The sequence below is a fragment of the Topomyia yanbarensis genome, chromosome 2 (genome assembly GCF_030247195.1).
Source record: "Topomyia yanbarensis strain Yona2022 chromosome 2, ASM3024719v1, whole genome shotgun sequence".
Taxonomy (NCBI): Eukaryota; Metazoa; Arthropoda; class Insecta; order Diptera; family Culicidae; genus Topomyia; species Topomyia yanbarensis.
In genome coordinates, this window is record NC_080671.1 from 299,370,645 (window position 1) to 299,384,774 (window position 14,130).

The 14,130-nt window shown below is 39.2% G+C and overlaps 1 protein-coding gene across 1 annotated transcript in view; it reads left to right on the plus strand.

The window, feature by feature from the left end:
- Positions 1 to 3,211: 3,211 nt before the first annotated feature.
- The window catches only part of LOC131683346 (zinc finger MYND domain-containing protein 11), a 44,181-nt gene continuing 33,262 nt past the window's right edge, over positions 3,212 to 14,130 (plus strand). The window contains exons 1-4 of the mRNA XM_058965226.1: positions 3,212 to 3,592; positions 3,646 to 4,397; positions 4,452 to 4,671; positions 4,733 to 5,345. Of these exons, the coding sequence (XP_058821209.1) occupies positions 3,457 to 3,592; positions 3,646 to 4,397; positions 4,452 to 4,671; positions 4,733 to 5,345 (1,721 nt within the window). The 5' untranslated portion in view covers positions 3,212 to 3,456. The remainder of the gene's footprint in view (positions 3,593 to 3,645; positions 4,398 to 4,451; positions 4,672 to 4,732; positions 5,346 to 14,130) is intronic.

Genomic DNA, 14,130 nt, shown 5'->3' on the forward strand with positions numbered 1-14,130 from the left:
ATTTATGATTTAATACGTTGACACTTTATATGTTATGACAGTTGATCTTGTCACAAGGTAACACACTTTATTTTCAAGTGTAATTTTATTGAAGGACAAATGGAAAATTCTTGAATTTTCAGTATGGCTCGAAACTTAAATTTTATGTGTCAAATCTATTCGAAAAAAGTGAACATTATTTCGGTGATGGGCAAAACACTTGTGATTTAATATGATGACACTTAAAATTTATTGGCGATAGCATTCGATCATGCCATAGGGTGGCACATTTTATTTTCAAGTGTTATTTTAATAAATGGCAAGCGGAAAGCTCTTGGATTTTCAGTGTGGCCTGGTACTTAAATTTTATGTGTCGAATCTCTTCGAAGAAAAGTGTACATTATTTACAGTGTAGAACGGCGTCGTATAACAGTTATAAATTTTAAAACATAACTGTTCGAAATTATAAAACAAAACGCTCTGCTGATTGGGATGTGAATGTTTCAGTTCCAGTTCTACTTTGAAACTCCTATACAAAATAAAACGCTCCTGAACATGCCCTGACAGCGGTTAGGTCCGAAACTGAGTTAGTTTCTGCCTCAAGCAAAAACGACATTAGAAAAGCGTACAGATCACAGCAGAATAAAAGAGACGAAAATAAGAAATATGCAGAGACTATTGTTGTTGTTGTTGCGTTTTGACGTTTATGGCTTGAGGGACTGTGTTGCCTCATCCGCCAGTTGCATGCAGAGACTAGTTATCCTCTAGGGAGTGATATGCGAAGACGCCATCTTGAGCCAGCTTACTGTCAACATTTTGAGCCAGTCGATCATTATTTGACTGCATTGGTGCAATATTTTTGGATAGTAATGTTATTTTTTTATTTTTGTTGATAAACATTAGACAACAAATTATAAATAGGCGCTATTGTAAGTTGAACTTTCCTGACAAGAATAATGCTGTTCAATTAGGGTAACCAACCTATATCCAAAGGTAGGATTCCCGGCGGAATCGTCGGTAATACCTTCTATCTGATTTTTTCCAGATGGTTGCGTTGCTGGCAGTGTTGCTTTTGATTGATCTGAAGAGATGATTTTTTGTCCGAAAGCTACCGCATGGTATATTTTATGCATCTAATCTATCTTCTTGCTTACGTTGTTCGATAGGGTCAAGAATGGTTTTCTGCGGTAAATAGATCCATCATCAAAAGTTTGCTTTTTTGTTTCTCTTAAGCTCCTATAACTGCGTAACGTGCGAATACACAGGAACGGAGTTTTTCTTTGCAGTATTCTCTTCTTATTATATACATATTTACTGATTTTTGTTTGAATAATACTTGCGCTACATAGCCGCAAAGAATCCAGCAACGGGAACGCCGGAACTCGAAAAATTCAACCCATTTATCGCGTAATGCAGCATCCTTCGGGTACCGAAAAAAACTTATTTCAGCTATTAGAGCGTAATTACAAGGCCGATTCGCACAAAATTTTCCAATGCACTTCATTTCTTATTTTTAAAATAAACGTTATGATAATAAAGTCACGCAAAACTTGGTTCGCAATAAGTGATGCTAGTTTTTTATCGCGATATTTACCGTTGCTAGTTTGCCTTTTTTTCTCCGCATATCTCTCCCTAGAGGATAACTACACCGAGCAAAATTTACATTGAATTTCCATAAAAACGTCTTATGACTTTCTGACATAAGGATTTTAAATGGATTTTATAAATCTGTCTTATGATTTGGAGGGGAAATTTTCTAAATCCATCTCTTATTATTTTCATAAGACAGTCTTATGAAATTTATGAAAATGTCCGAATGAACGCCATAGGTGCCCATTTATGAAAAATGCTGACATTTATAAGTAGAAAACATAGTAGAAATAACGATTTCCATAGAACAGTCTTATGAAATTCATCATAATGTTCGAATGAATGCCATAAGTTTTTTATTTATGGATATTATTGTGCATTTATATAAAAAAAGAACATGGCTGACATTTCTCGAGCATTTTTAGTAAACAAAAAATCAACAGTAAAAATCAACCTTGAGAGGATATCAGGTTTTACACCAACCGACATAACCCCACAAAATGAGCCGGATGAACTTCGTTTAACAATTCTCGGTGGTTTGTTTACATGGGAGTTACATGAGTTTGAATGTAACAGATGGGTACCCGTTGCACTCCAACTCACGCAACTGACAAAGTAAACAAATCACTGAGAATTGTCAAATATGAACGTCATTCCTCAAGAGTTCATTCGTGTGGTCATCTTGTAGAACTCAATTTGGGACAAAATAACCGCCAAGTGTAGATCCCTTCAGAAGATTGAAGAGAAAACTCTCACTAAATATTAAAATTTGTACATAATGAGCAACGCTTCGTCAATTTCTTGGGAAACTGGGCTTAGACAACTGGGAAACTGGACTTGACAACTGAATGATAATGATTGTTACTTCTCAAATGATTTTGATAATTATTAAATATGCACAACTTAGTTCATTTCAAATAATCGGATATCTTCTGTAAAAATCATAACCATGTAAACAGATTTAATGCTCACAGTAATTTATTCAATAACATAAAAACAATTTAAAATTTTGTTGCAATTTGACTGAAAATCTCACTTCTTCTGTTTCAAACAGCGGTAATCAAAAAGTGCTGAAACTATTAACTCCTGGTTGGCCGTCCAGGCCAGTACTGAATTCATAAGAAACAATTATGAACTTTTCACAAAAGTGACGTTTATGAAAAACAAAATACAATTTTACAGAATCAATAACAGATCTCATATGGGTTTCATGAGAAAAACTTATGAAATTCTTAAAGGCATATATTGGAGCGAAGTCATAAGACTGTTTTATGAAATACATTATTTGTACGTCTATGGAGTGCATGAATAAAGATAAATGAATTCATAATCCTGCCTATGACATTCTAAAGCGTTCAATGACATCGTCAGAAGGTTGGTTCATATGCCGAGACTTATGAAATTCTCAGATGCTTTTTGCTCAGTGTAGCAGAGACTATATATTTTTGACTACAGTGTCTCTCAGTGTGTATCCCAGTAAATTTCAACCGGAAATGAGCCGGAACTCCGGCTGATTCCAGTTCGTACACCGGCTCGTGACACAACCGATTCTAGTTAGAATCGGTTGTGTCACTGGAGCCGGTGTACGAACTAAAACCAGCCGGAATTCCGGCTCATTTCCGGTTGAACTTTACTGGGATATATTAACAAATTATGTATCGTTTATAGCGTTTATTTAAGTCTTTTGTTACTTTTGTTACTCGGCAGTCGGCAAACAGGTTTTATAACCATACTAGTCTGCGCCAAAACTGTAACATGTATATAAACGATGTATAAAATCAAGTAATTACCGTATAAAAAGCAATAAGTGCGAGTATCCTGCTGTTTAAAGTAGGCTGTTTTTTCTATTGAAAAGTCGCAGTGACACGGCTTGCAAAGAAAATTAAAATGGAGCGTTACCAACGCAAAACGCCGCTGGATGTGTTGAAGTCCATGTGGGTTGCAATTCGTGAAGCAAGCGGTGAAGAACTCGAGCATACCAGACTAGTCAAACATCTGCTTAAAATTTTCACTAACGCCGGAGGTAGGCATATTTTTGTTTGTTTTTGGTAGTACCCAGAATAATTTCCTTTGCAGATATCGAATCTTATGTGAGTAATGCGGTTGTTGACGGTTTAATTCAAATCGTAGAAAAACCGAAAAAGCCTAAACCAAAATCGGTTTACCATTACACATTACCGGACATTTCTAACTATTCCTTTCCGGACGAACATCCGGATGTTTACTGTTACGAATGCCATCTCGAAGGAAATGTTTTGAAATGCGCTGGCTGTTTGCGCGTGTTTCATCGAGGATGTGTGAGATCCTCGACAGATAAACAGCTAGAATTGGAAAGGTTCACCAGCAAATACAAACGGGTTAATATATCCGCTTTTGGTATATCTGATGGAGTCAATCGGGAGATTCGTTCTGTAAGCCCATCTGCAGCTACTACGCCGGACCTAACAGTTACTAATTCATCCGAAGCAGATGCAAACAAAAACCATGTTATATCCGTAAATTTGGATATATCTAAGAAAATGGTAAAAAGTGAGCTTGATCCAAGTGGTGTTAAACAAGAGGACTTCAAAGAGGAGCTCCTCGTGGATGAGCCACACTTTGTTGGTGTTATCAGGCTACCCGATCGGCGCTTGGAGGAGCGGTTGAATACACCGACAGTGAAGCCGGAAGACCGTGGTAACAGTATTATGGACAGTGATGAATTCATTCACCGATATTGCTTTCCGTGTCGCCAGGTACACGGAAATCAGTACAATACACCTCCAAATTTAAGCCAAGCAGAACTGAATTATCTGCTTAAATTTGTCATTGATCAATACAAATCTTGGGTGAGTGATGGCGTATTTTTATGGAAATGATTTTAATTTTTTTCGTTTTTCTAGCTCCCTGACGATACCTATTCACCAACAAAACTGTTCAACAATCGGTCACGAGTTTCAGAGGTTGTCGATAATATGGAATTATGCAAGGCGTTGTTGTTGCGTTCTTCTGTTACATTGGATGTTATTGAGCAAAAAATCGACAATTCAAGCTACACAACCCTTGAAGAATTTAGCGGAGATATTCAAGATATAGCTCACAATATTGCTATCATTCATGGAGGTATGTTGAAACTTCTAATCATTTGACGGTGATTTGTTTCTGTCAAGTTTTACAATTACAGCAAATTCACTGGAGTACAACGCTGTGATGTATTTTGTAACTGACTGTATTTATGACCTGTACGAAATTCGTCAGTGTCCAGATTGTTTTCGTCATTCTAACGAGAAAGCAGAGCCGGACTGGTTCGCTAGGCCGTGCGTTACACGACACGAGCTTGTATTTGCCAAACAAAAGGGTTATCAATACTGGCCAGCAAAGGTTATTCGAGTATACAACAATAGATATGATGTTCGCTTTTTTGGCGACCAACATTCTCGAGCCGTCATCGATGCAACTAGTGTCAAGCCAATTGATACTGATTTTGAGGTGCTAAAGATTAATCCTAAACAACGAGGATTTCAAAAAGCCATAGACGAATTGCACAAACATCAAGCACTGATCAGTCTTCCTAAGGACTATTACGCATTCGGTAGTCAAGTCTTGACGCCCATAGATGTATTATTGCAGGCTTCAAATTTAGGCACGTTGTATGCTGCATCGTCACAGGTTGTTACTACACCCGCAAAAAAACGTGGAAGGAAGCCTAAAGCTCAAGCTTTTGGCACTTCAGTTACATCATCGAGAGAACATGGACTGAATAATGGAATGTTTCAGATCTCCGTACAATTAGAAAGGTACCGAATAGCTAATTTTGTTTCGAAACTTATAGCGTTTTCGTTTTTACCTAGTGCTAAAGCGGTGTAGTGCAAAAAAGAGGTAGAATGATTACACTCGCGTTTGCATGAGTGTTGCACCGACTACACCGTTGTAGTGCACTATCAAAAACGAAAATGTAATTAGCCCTTCATGCATTTTTCTTTTTTTTTAAGAACACGTTTATTTAGGCCCAAATGCTGTAGCTTAACGAGGCGGATAATTCATTTTTTTAAATTACATGTCACATGTTAGTGGGAGAAGGGAAAGCCGTATTTAGGGGCGGCTTGCTCCCCTCTTATGTAAGTAAAGGAAAAGGTAGGAAGTAGGATACATATTGTGTAATTGACATCGTCGTTTGCTGATTGATCATTGTGGCGGATATGTACACTTTGTTGTAGTGTTGTAGTTTCCAGCCTGTAATCGCAAGGGCGAGGGGAGGGGCGATATTTCGGATAATTATTGGCACTCTGATGCTGTCATGATGTTCTCTATATCATCTGCATGTGAGGTATGTCATGATGTTCTGGATAGACGGTTATCAAGAAAAGTATGGACCGAAGACTCGAGAAGCAATGCCATATTGTAGATACAGGGATAGGTTGGTGAGATTCTACTGTGAACGAGAGAGGGGAAAATGCATTAAACTTGGACATCAATAGTTTTCAAAAAGATATAGATAAGAAAAATATAGGGGTGGTCGCAGCTTGCCAGGACGCCCGGACTGGCACATAGGGTGATCTACCTCGGGCCCGAAGGGAATCTATTAGTTGGGACCTGGCAACACAGTGCTCTGCGCACAGCCAAACAACATGCTCGATGTCGTGATAGCCGTTCTCACAAACAATGATTACTCTCAGCAAGCCCTATACGACGGAGATGCGCGTCAAACGAGTGATGGTTGGACATGATCCTTGACATCGTACGAATAAAGTCCCGGTTCACATCCAACCCCTTAAACCAAGCATTCGTTGATACCTTCGGGATAATGGAATGTAGCCACCGTCCCAGATGCCCATTGCTCCATGAGGTTTGCCAACTATCGAGCGTCCTCTGACGAGAGATACTGAAAAATTCATTGAAGCAAATTGGTCTTTCGTAAATGTCGCCTTCTAATGCGCCCACCTTGGCTAAAGAGTCCGCCTTCTCATTGCCCGCAATAGAACAATGTGACGGGACCCAAACCAAGGTAATCTGGTAAGATTTTTCAGATAAAGCACTCAGATATTCCCGTGTTTTCCCCAGGAAATACGGTGAGTGCTTTCCAGGCTTCGCCGCACGGATGGCCTCAATGGAGCTGAGACTATCCGAAACGATGAAGTAATGGTCTGAGGGCAGGGTGTCAATGATCCCGAGAGTATACTGAATGACAGCTAATTCTGCGACGTAAATTGAAGCAGGATCATTGAGTTTGAATGAGGCAGCAAGATTTTCGTTGAAGATACCGAAGCCTGTGGACCCGTCGAGAATTGATCCGTCAGTGTAGAACATTTTGGCGCAGTCGACTTGATGGTATTTGTTATAGAAAATATTTGGGACCACTTGTGGGCGAATATGATCCGGAATTCCACAAATCTCTTCCTTCATGGATGTATCGAAAAATACAGTTGGATCAGAAGTATCTAAGAGATGAGCACGGTTGACGTTATACGTAGATGAATTGATGTTCTGTGCCATGTAATCGAAGTGCAAGGACATGAATCGGGTCTGAGAATTAAGCTCGACAAGCCTTTTGCAATTTGCAATCACCAATGGGTTCAGAATATCCCATCGAATGAGCAATTGACATGAGAGGTCCCAGAATCGATTTTTCAGCGGAAGAACGCCCGCCAGCACTTCGAGACTCATCGTATGGGTCGAGTGCAAGCAACCTAAGGCAATACGCAAGCAACGATACTGGATTCGCTCCAGTTTGATGAAGTGTATGTTCGCAGCGGAGCGAAAGCAGAAACATCCGTACTTTAACACTGATAATATCGTTGTTTGGTACAGCCTGATTAGGTCTGCTGGATGGGCACCCCACCATGTTCCAGTTATTGTACGGAAAAAGATCCTTTGTTGGCACTTCTGTTTCAGATACCTAATGTGACATCCCCAGGTTCCTTTAGAGTCGAACCATACCGCGAGATATTTGAATGTTGAAGCCTGAGCAATAGTTTGATCCATTAATTGAAGCTGTAGTTGCGCTGGTTCACGCTTTCTACAAAATACGACTAGCTCAGTTTTCTCCGTGGAGAACTCGATACCCAGCTGGAGAGCCCAAGCAGACAAATTGTCCAAGGTATCTTGCAGTGGTCCTTGCAAGTCGACGGCTTTAGGACCTGTAATAGGGACCACACCGTCATCTGCAAGCTGTCTTAGCGTGCAGGAATTGACAAGACATTCGTCAATGTCATTCACGTAAAAATTGTAGAGGAGAGGGTTTAGACATGAGCCCTGGGGAAGGCCCATGTAGCTAAATCGTGATGTCGATAAATCGCCATGCGAGAAATGCATTTGTTTTTCAGACAACAGGTTTAGTAAAAAGTTATTTAAAATTGGCGAAAGACCATGCTGGTGCAACTTCTCATAAAGAATGTTGATAGAAACTGAATCGAAAGCCCCCTTAATATCCAAGAATACTGATGCCATCTGCTCTTTGTTAGCATATGCCATTTGAACGCAAGCAACGCAAGGCACTCGTTCGTCCCTTTGCCTTTGCGGAAGCCAAATTGTGTATCTGACAGTAAGCCATTTGTTTCTACCCAATTATCGAGGCAAAACAAGATAATTTTTTCGAATAACTTCCGGATACAGGACAGCATTGCAATCGGACGATACGAATTGAGACGGAGGCTGGTTTTCCTGGTTTTTGGATGGCGATGACCCTCACCTGTCTCCAGTCATGTGGGACAATGTCCGTATTTTTCTTGTTGAGCTCAGTCTGCATAGATAACAATCGGTATAATATGCGTTTTGTACATCAAATAAGCTTATGTCAAATTATTTTTATGATAAATTGACCACTGTCTTGGAGGGATTGTCATTTTATCCCATCGTTCTACGCCCCTTCTCTGTTTTCGCGTGTTGTACGCTCCTATGTTGGAGTAACCTAGACAGCCTTTGATCACGGGTTAGTTTTGGGGTCCAGAATGCATTTTTTATAACTTATAAAACTAAAGTACACAAGCCCAAAAAAGGTAACCAAATGCAATTCAAATACCTATAAAATCAGCAGACGCTATCTCACAAAAATGCGTAATTTGAAACTACAAGATTTCGGAAGTACAGTGGTGGACACAGAGCACACTCAATTAGACGAAATCTGTAATTATATGAATGAAATTAAGTTGAATTGGGCCTGGACATAGAATCAGCACATATTTAAAAATTGCTGTTAATTGTGATTTAAATCAAGACTAGTGATTCATAGCTGTTTACTATTTAGTCGGGAAGCATTTTTGGTTGAAAACAGTCTCTAGACAACGGGGAACGCATTCAACCAGCTTCCAAATATGATCATTCAGATTCTTTGAGATCCAGAGATCATTCAGATTCTTGGAGTTCTTCGCTTTGACGTCCTTTCCACGTCGTTCCACATAGTTTCTATTAGATTTAGGTCTGGGCGGTGTGCAGATCACGAAATAACATTGACCATCTGATCGAAAAGCCACTATTTAATGAACCGAGATGTATGATTAGGGTCGTTTTCATGCATAAATGTTCATCACATAGACCGGTAGATGGCTGCATGTGATCCTACAATATTTGCTTGTACTGATGCTGATCCATTCTGCGATAAATGTTCACGATTGGCCCCAGACCATGCCATGAAAAAGCATGCATAATGCAACCGCCACCGCGTTGTACTAATTTTATGGTACCTATACTGAGGATTATGATGCCTCTTTGCTGAAAATTAAACATAACCTTTTTTTATTAACCCAAATTGATAAAATTTCGACTCATCGCCTCAAAAAACATTTCTCCAAAAAGTTGCAGATTTATTTCCGTCCAAATTAGCAAAGTTTACTCTAGCTGTCAAACTGTTTTTAGTAAGGTAATTGTTTACGTTTCCCCCTGTAAGTGGAAAACATGTTTTTCTTTTGTGAATATGTTAGTTTAGTGTTGTAGATTCATAAAAAAGAGGCGGAAAGCGAAAATTCTAATAATTCATTATCAAGTTTAAAAATAAGTTCTACCTACCAACCTTCCGCGTATGGTTATTGTGCTTACAAAAGTAAGACTTTTGGCGAAACTGGCTTAATGCGGCTATGCCGCTTAGCCATGTCAAAGGATCCAAAGCGGCGCAAAGCCGCTGAGGATCCGCCGGACGAGGTGGCCTTGTTACTTGTCATCGGAATCGCAAGCAAACCTGTGATCCACTCGTTTATCCGGTATACTTAAACATAGGGGCTATCCCTAGACAGCACACGAATGAAACGATGTGTCGTAGCCACATTAGGCAGCGACAACATTTTATTTTTTGTCAATGAGGGATCGTCCATAAATGACGTAGCATTATATGGGGGAGGGGGGAGTATTGTAATTTGTGATGATGTGTGACGACAGGGGGGTAGGGGGCCATGTCATGCTACGTAGCTTTTTCAAAGGGGAATAACTAACATATTTTTTTTATTTTTTTTTTTTTTCAAATTTTGCGGTGACAAGGGGGGGGGGAGAATTACTGTCAAGCTACGTAATTACCAGGGGGCATTTAGAGGTTTGTGACGAAATGCTACGATGGGGGAGGGGGGTGTTAAAAATCACTCAAAAAATGCTATGCATAATTAGTACTTTGATAGTCAAGTCTTAAAAAATTCCACGATGTTATACTTCTAGCGGGTACATTTACATTAATCTGAGAAAGTATATTCGGGGCATCTATTTCACCAGTTAGAACTTTCCCTACAAACACGGCTCTGGATATATTTCGCCTTTTTGAAAGAGGGTCCATGTCGAGCAGGCGACAGCGTTCAATGTAAGGTGGCAACTCTATCGGGTTGCGGTTTTAAGGGCATATTGGAGAAACCTAGCTTGTATAGATTCAATTCTGGTAATCCAGACATTTGTGTACGGGCACCAAATGACAGCTGAAGCTTCCAGGATGGAGCGTACAAGAAAGAAGTACAGTGCTCTCATACAGTATGGGTCAGTAAACTTTTTGGCTATTCTAATGATAAAACCAAGGTTCCGGTTGGCTTTCGCAATGATGTGGGAATAGTGATCTCTAAACGTCAATTTAGAATCCAGCTTAGGGTTGCCACCTCTGGAGAGGCTTCGACCCGGAGATTTTCACTGATCTGGGGGGTGGTGGATTTTAAGAGGAACGAGACAGAAATTGGAATCAAAGCAATTGCTAGGTATTTTAGAGCACTTTAATCGCTATTTATTACCACGTTAAAGTAAAACTGTAAATTTTTCACGCTTGAGAACGGTTTTATCGGTTTAATATGGTGTAGTATTTCACTTCCCCGACTAAGTGCCAAGAATACTACTCCCTCTGTGGAGGTCGAACGAGCATTGCTCTCCTCCACAACTAACAGGAGAAGGAGAGCAAAGGAGGCAGAACTGCGTCATCACACTATGTTGTGTCGGTTATTCGTCACCAACAAATTTTAATTTCGCAACAAAGGGGCAAAACTCACCTCCCTAGCCCAGTTAAGGATCGCTGCTGGAGTAGCAACAACACCGCAAGAACTCGTTTGATGTTGACCTAGTCAGTTGGATTAGAACAAATCTGCCAGACCTTAGTGCAGCTGGTGATAAGCACCACTAAGAGTGAAATGATTTGGTAAAATTGCAGCAAAATAACTTTTTTACACCATTTTGAGCGACTTAGTGGAATGCAACATTTCAATTGTAGCACATAGCGAAATATTACTTTTCTTAACCCTCCGGAAGTCGCGCATCTGGCTTACCGAACGAGCAGCCGCTGGTCCCCTAAGACGATTTCGCTAGATTTTCAGATCAGCGTGCACTCAGCGCACTAGCGCGACTTCCGGAAGGTTAATTTGTAGTAAATTTTATTTGTTTTTCATTTTTATTGCTTTGTGAAAGAAATTAGCAATATTTGGTGAACTCTTCGTCATCTTGAAACGAAGGGTTAGTTGGGAAAAATAAATCTGAACCAGATTAATAGTTAATTTAGACTTTTTAAATATTTTGTAAAGAATCAATTAATTCCAAAAAAATTAACCTATGCTTCTTCCCACCAAACCCGGAGAAATTGATGTAAAACCCGGAGACCCGGAGATCGCTCCCAAAAACCGGAGTCTCCGGGTCAAACCCGGAGGGGTGGCAACCCTAATCCAGCTGTACACCAAGGTCCCTGACAACTGACACTCTATCCAGTAGTTTCCCTGAGATAGTATAACACCACAAAATTGGATTTTTTCTGCGCGTGAAAGAAATTACTGAGCATTTGAATACACTGATAGTCAACCTATTTCGAGTGCACCAAAGGCGTTGTTTACTTATTTAAAGGCTCGCACAGAATGAAGCAAAATCTACCAATCGAACATGTCACCGGCTACCTATCATGCAAAGTAAACAAAAATACTTCTTTGGCAATGCCCTCGTGCGTGCTCGCAAGGGGAGTATTGTTATTGGCAGGAAAAATATTACAATAATAGGAGTGAAAAACTATTTGTTTTTATACATTTACCTTTTCTCATTTCTTATATTGCTTACAAAAATCAGCAAGTTAACAAGAAGATTCACCGAACTTCTACAGTGCCATTGAACGACTATCAGGCTTATTTTCCCTTTTTTGTATAGTTGATAAATTTACAAACGGAACGTTACAAAACGCTCTATTATCGAATTGCGAATATTATGACATTCTTCTTCAAAGATATTTATGGTAAGCAGGGGTGCCAACCTTCCAGATTTATCTGGATTCTTCCAGATTTTTAAGCGTCGTCCAGACATACAGATTTAGGTTTGTACGATCCAGATTCCGAAAAAAAATTCCAGATTTATCCAGACAATTTGAAAAATGAGAAAATAAGTTACAAGAATGCATAGTTGATTTTTGAACCTCCTTTTGAGCTACAACTTATCAAAAGAAAATTTTATAGAAAAGCTGAAAGCACACCATACCCTAGTTTTTTCGCTAAAAGTGGACAAATTTTGTCGAATTTTCATCAGCTAGAAGTTCCAACAATCCAAGATACTGTAAGCTCAAAGACGCAATTTTAATCCATATGCTCTATGCTGAAAATGAAGCGTTTGGATTGGTCAGATTGGTGGCGAATTTTCAGTAAGCTGCGATATATTTGATAACATACAAATGTGTTTCATTAATAAATTGCACCATTTATAACTCTCCCACAAAAATTTAGGCCATCCAGACAATTCCAGATTTTTTCAAAAAATATTACAGCTTTGTTGGAAAAACACTTGGCATCCCTGAATGGTAAGTGATTTCATGAGTGTTGCCAGGTTTGATGAAACGTTTTAATTACAAGTGACGAGACTCGTGTCGTCTCGAAATATTTTCTTCACTAAAATCTATAAGTATAGTATACTTTGTAAATTGTTTTAAATGGGGTTGTACTAATACATGGTGTAAAGCATGCCTCACAAACAGTATAGTTTTTCGGGACACTCTTAAGAATGTATCCTGCAATATGGTACACTAGATTACGTTCTGAGTTATCGAACACGCTATCGTCAATAATCTTCAGAATTCTTTAACTCCACAAGATCCACCTGAAAAAAGAAAGACATTTTAGACCAAGACTATATTTGGTACCACCTGGTTTACTTTTTCTTCCATCTTACTCTGTACTCTTTTTGATCTGATCTGATTTGATTTGTTTGATTTACGGATGCCTTCGGTTAAGTTCATTAACCATTTTATATCGTCTAATTTATAAGATGATGAATGAATTTCAGATATGAAGATGTAAAATAATCTGAGTCCTGCGTTGACTCGAATTCTTTGAATAAATTTAAACACGTTATTCATTGATTAAATAGCATTCAGTAAATCAGATGAAATAATGTTTGAAATGGTTTTCGCTGGGATGTTCCGTTTGCCACGATAAAGTTGCTTAATTTTTCATTCAGTATGATTTTATTTTGTGATTTGATCAAAGTCACTCAAAGTTACAGCAAATATTTCGGTTGCCAGAAAAAAATAAATAGTCTGTATTCTACGCAGTGTTGCGCATTCCTCTGTACGGGACTCTATATTGTATACAGACTCTAGAGTACACCAGTTACAAAATTCATCTAGTTGTCGCTGTAGTTCAATGCAGTCCAATTCAGATCGCACAATAAGAAACAGTTTAAGGTCATCTGCATAGATAAGTTTGCATCCTGGTGGAAGGACATTACAAACGTCATTGAAGAACAAGGAGAACAGCAAGGGTCCAAGATTACTACCCTGGGGCACACCTGATAAATTTATAAAGTTATGTGACTCAACATTTCCTAGTTTGACAGATAAGGTACGGCCTACAAGGTATGATTTAAGCCACTTGGTGAAGTTGAGTGAGGCACCCAATCTTTCTATCTTCGCCAGTAGGAGCGAGTGATCAACACGATCGAACGCTGCTTTGAGATCTGTATAAATAGCATCCACTAGTGCTCCGCATTCGAAACTTGTTGTTAAACCCCAAAACCTCCTCTTGGCTACGCCGTTGCTTGGAGTTATTTATTTCGCTTTTCATTTTCCGATATGTTTCAGATCGATACGATGGTTATAAGTTAGAAAAATTGCAGTCAGAAGGTTCGCACAAATGAACATTTTTGTACTGATAAGTTATCAAGTTCCTT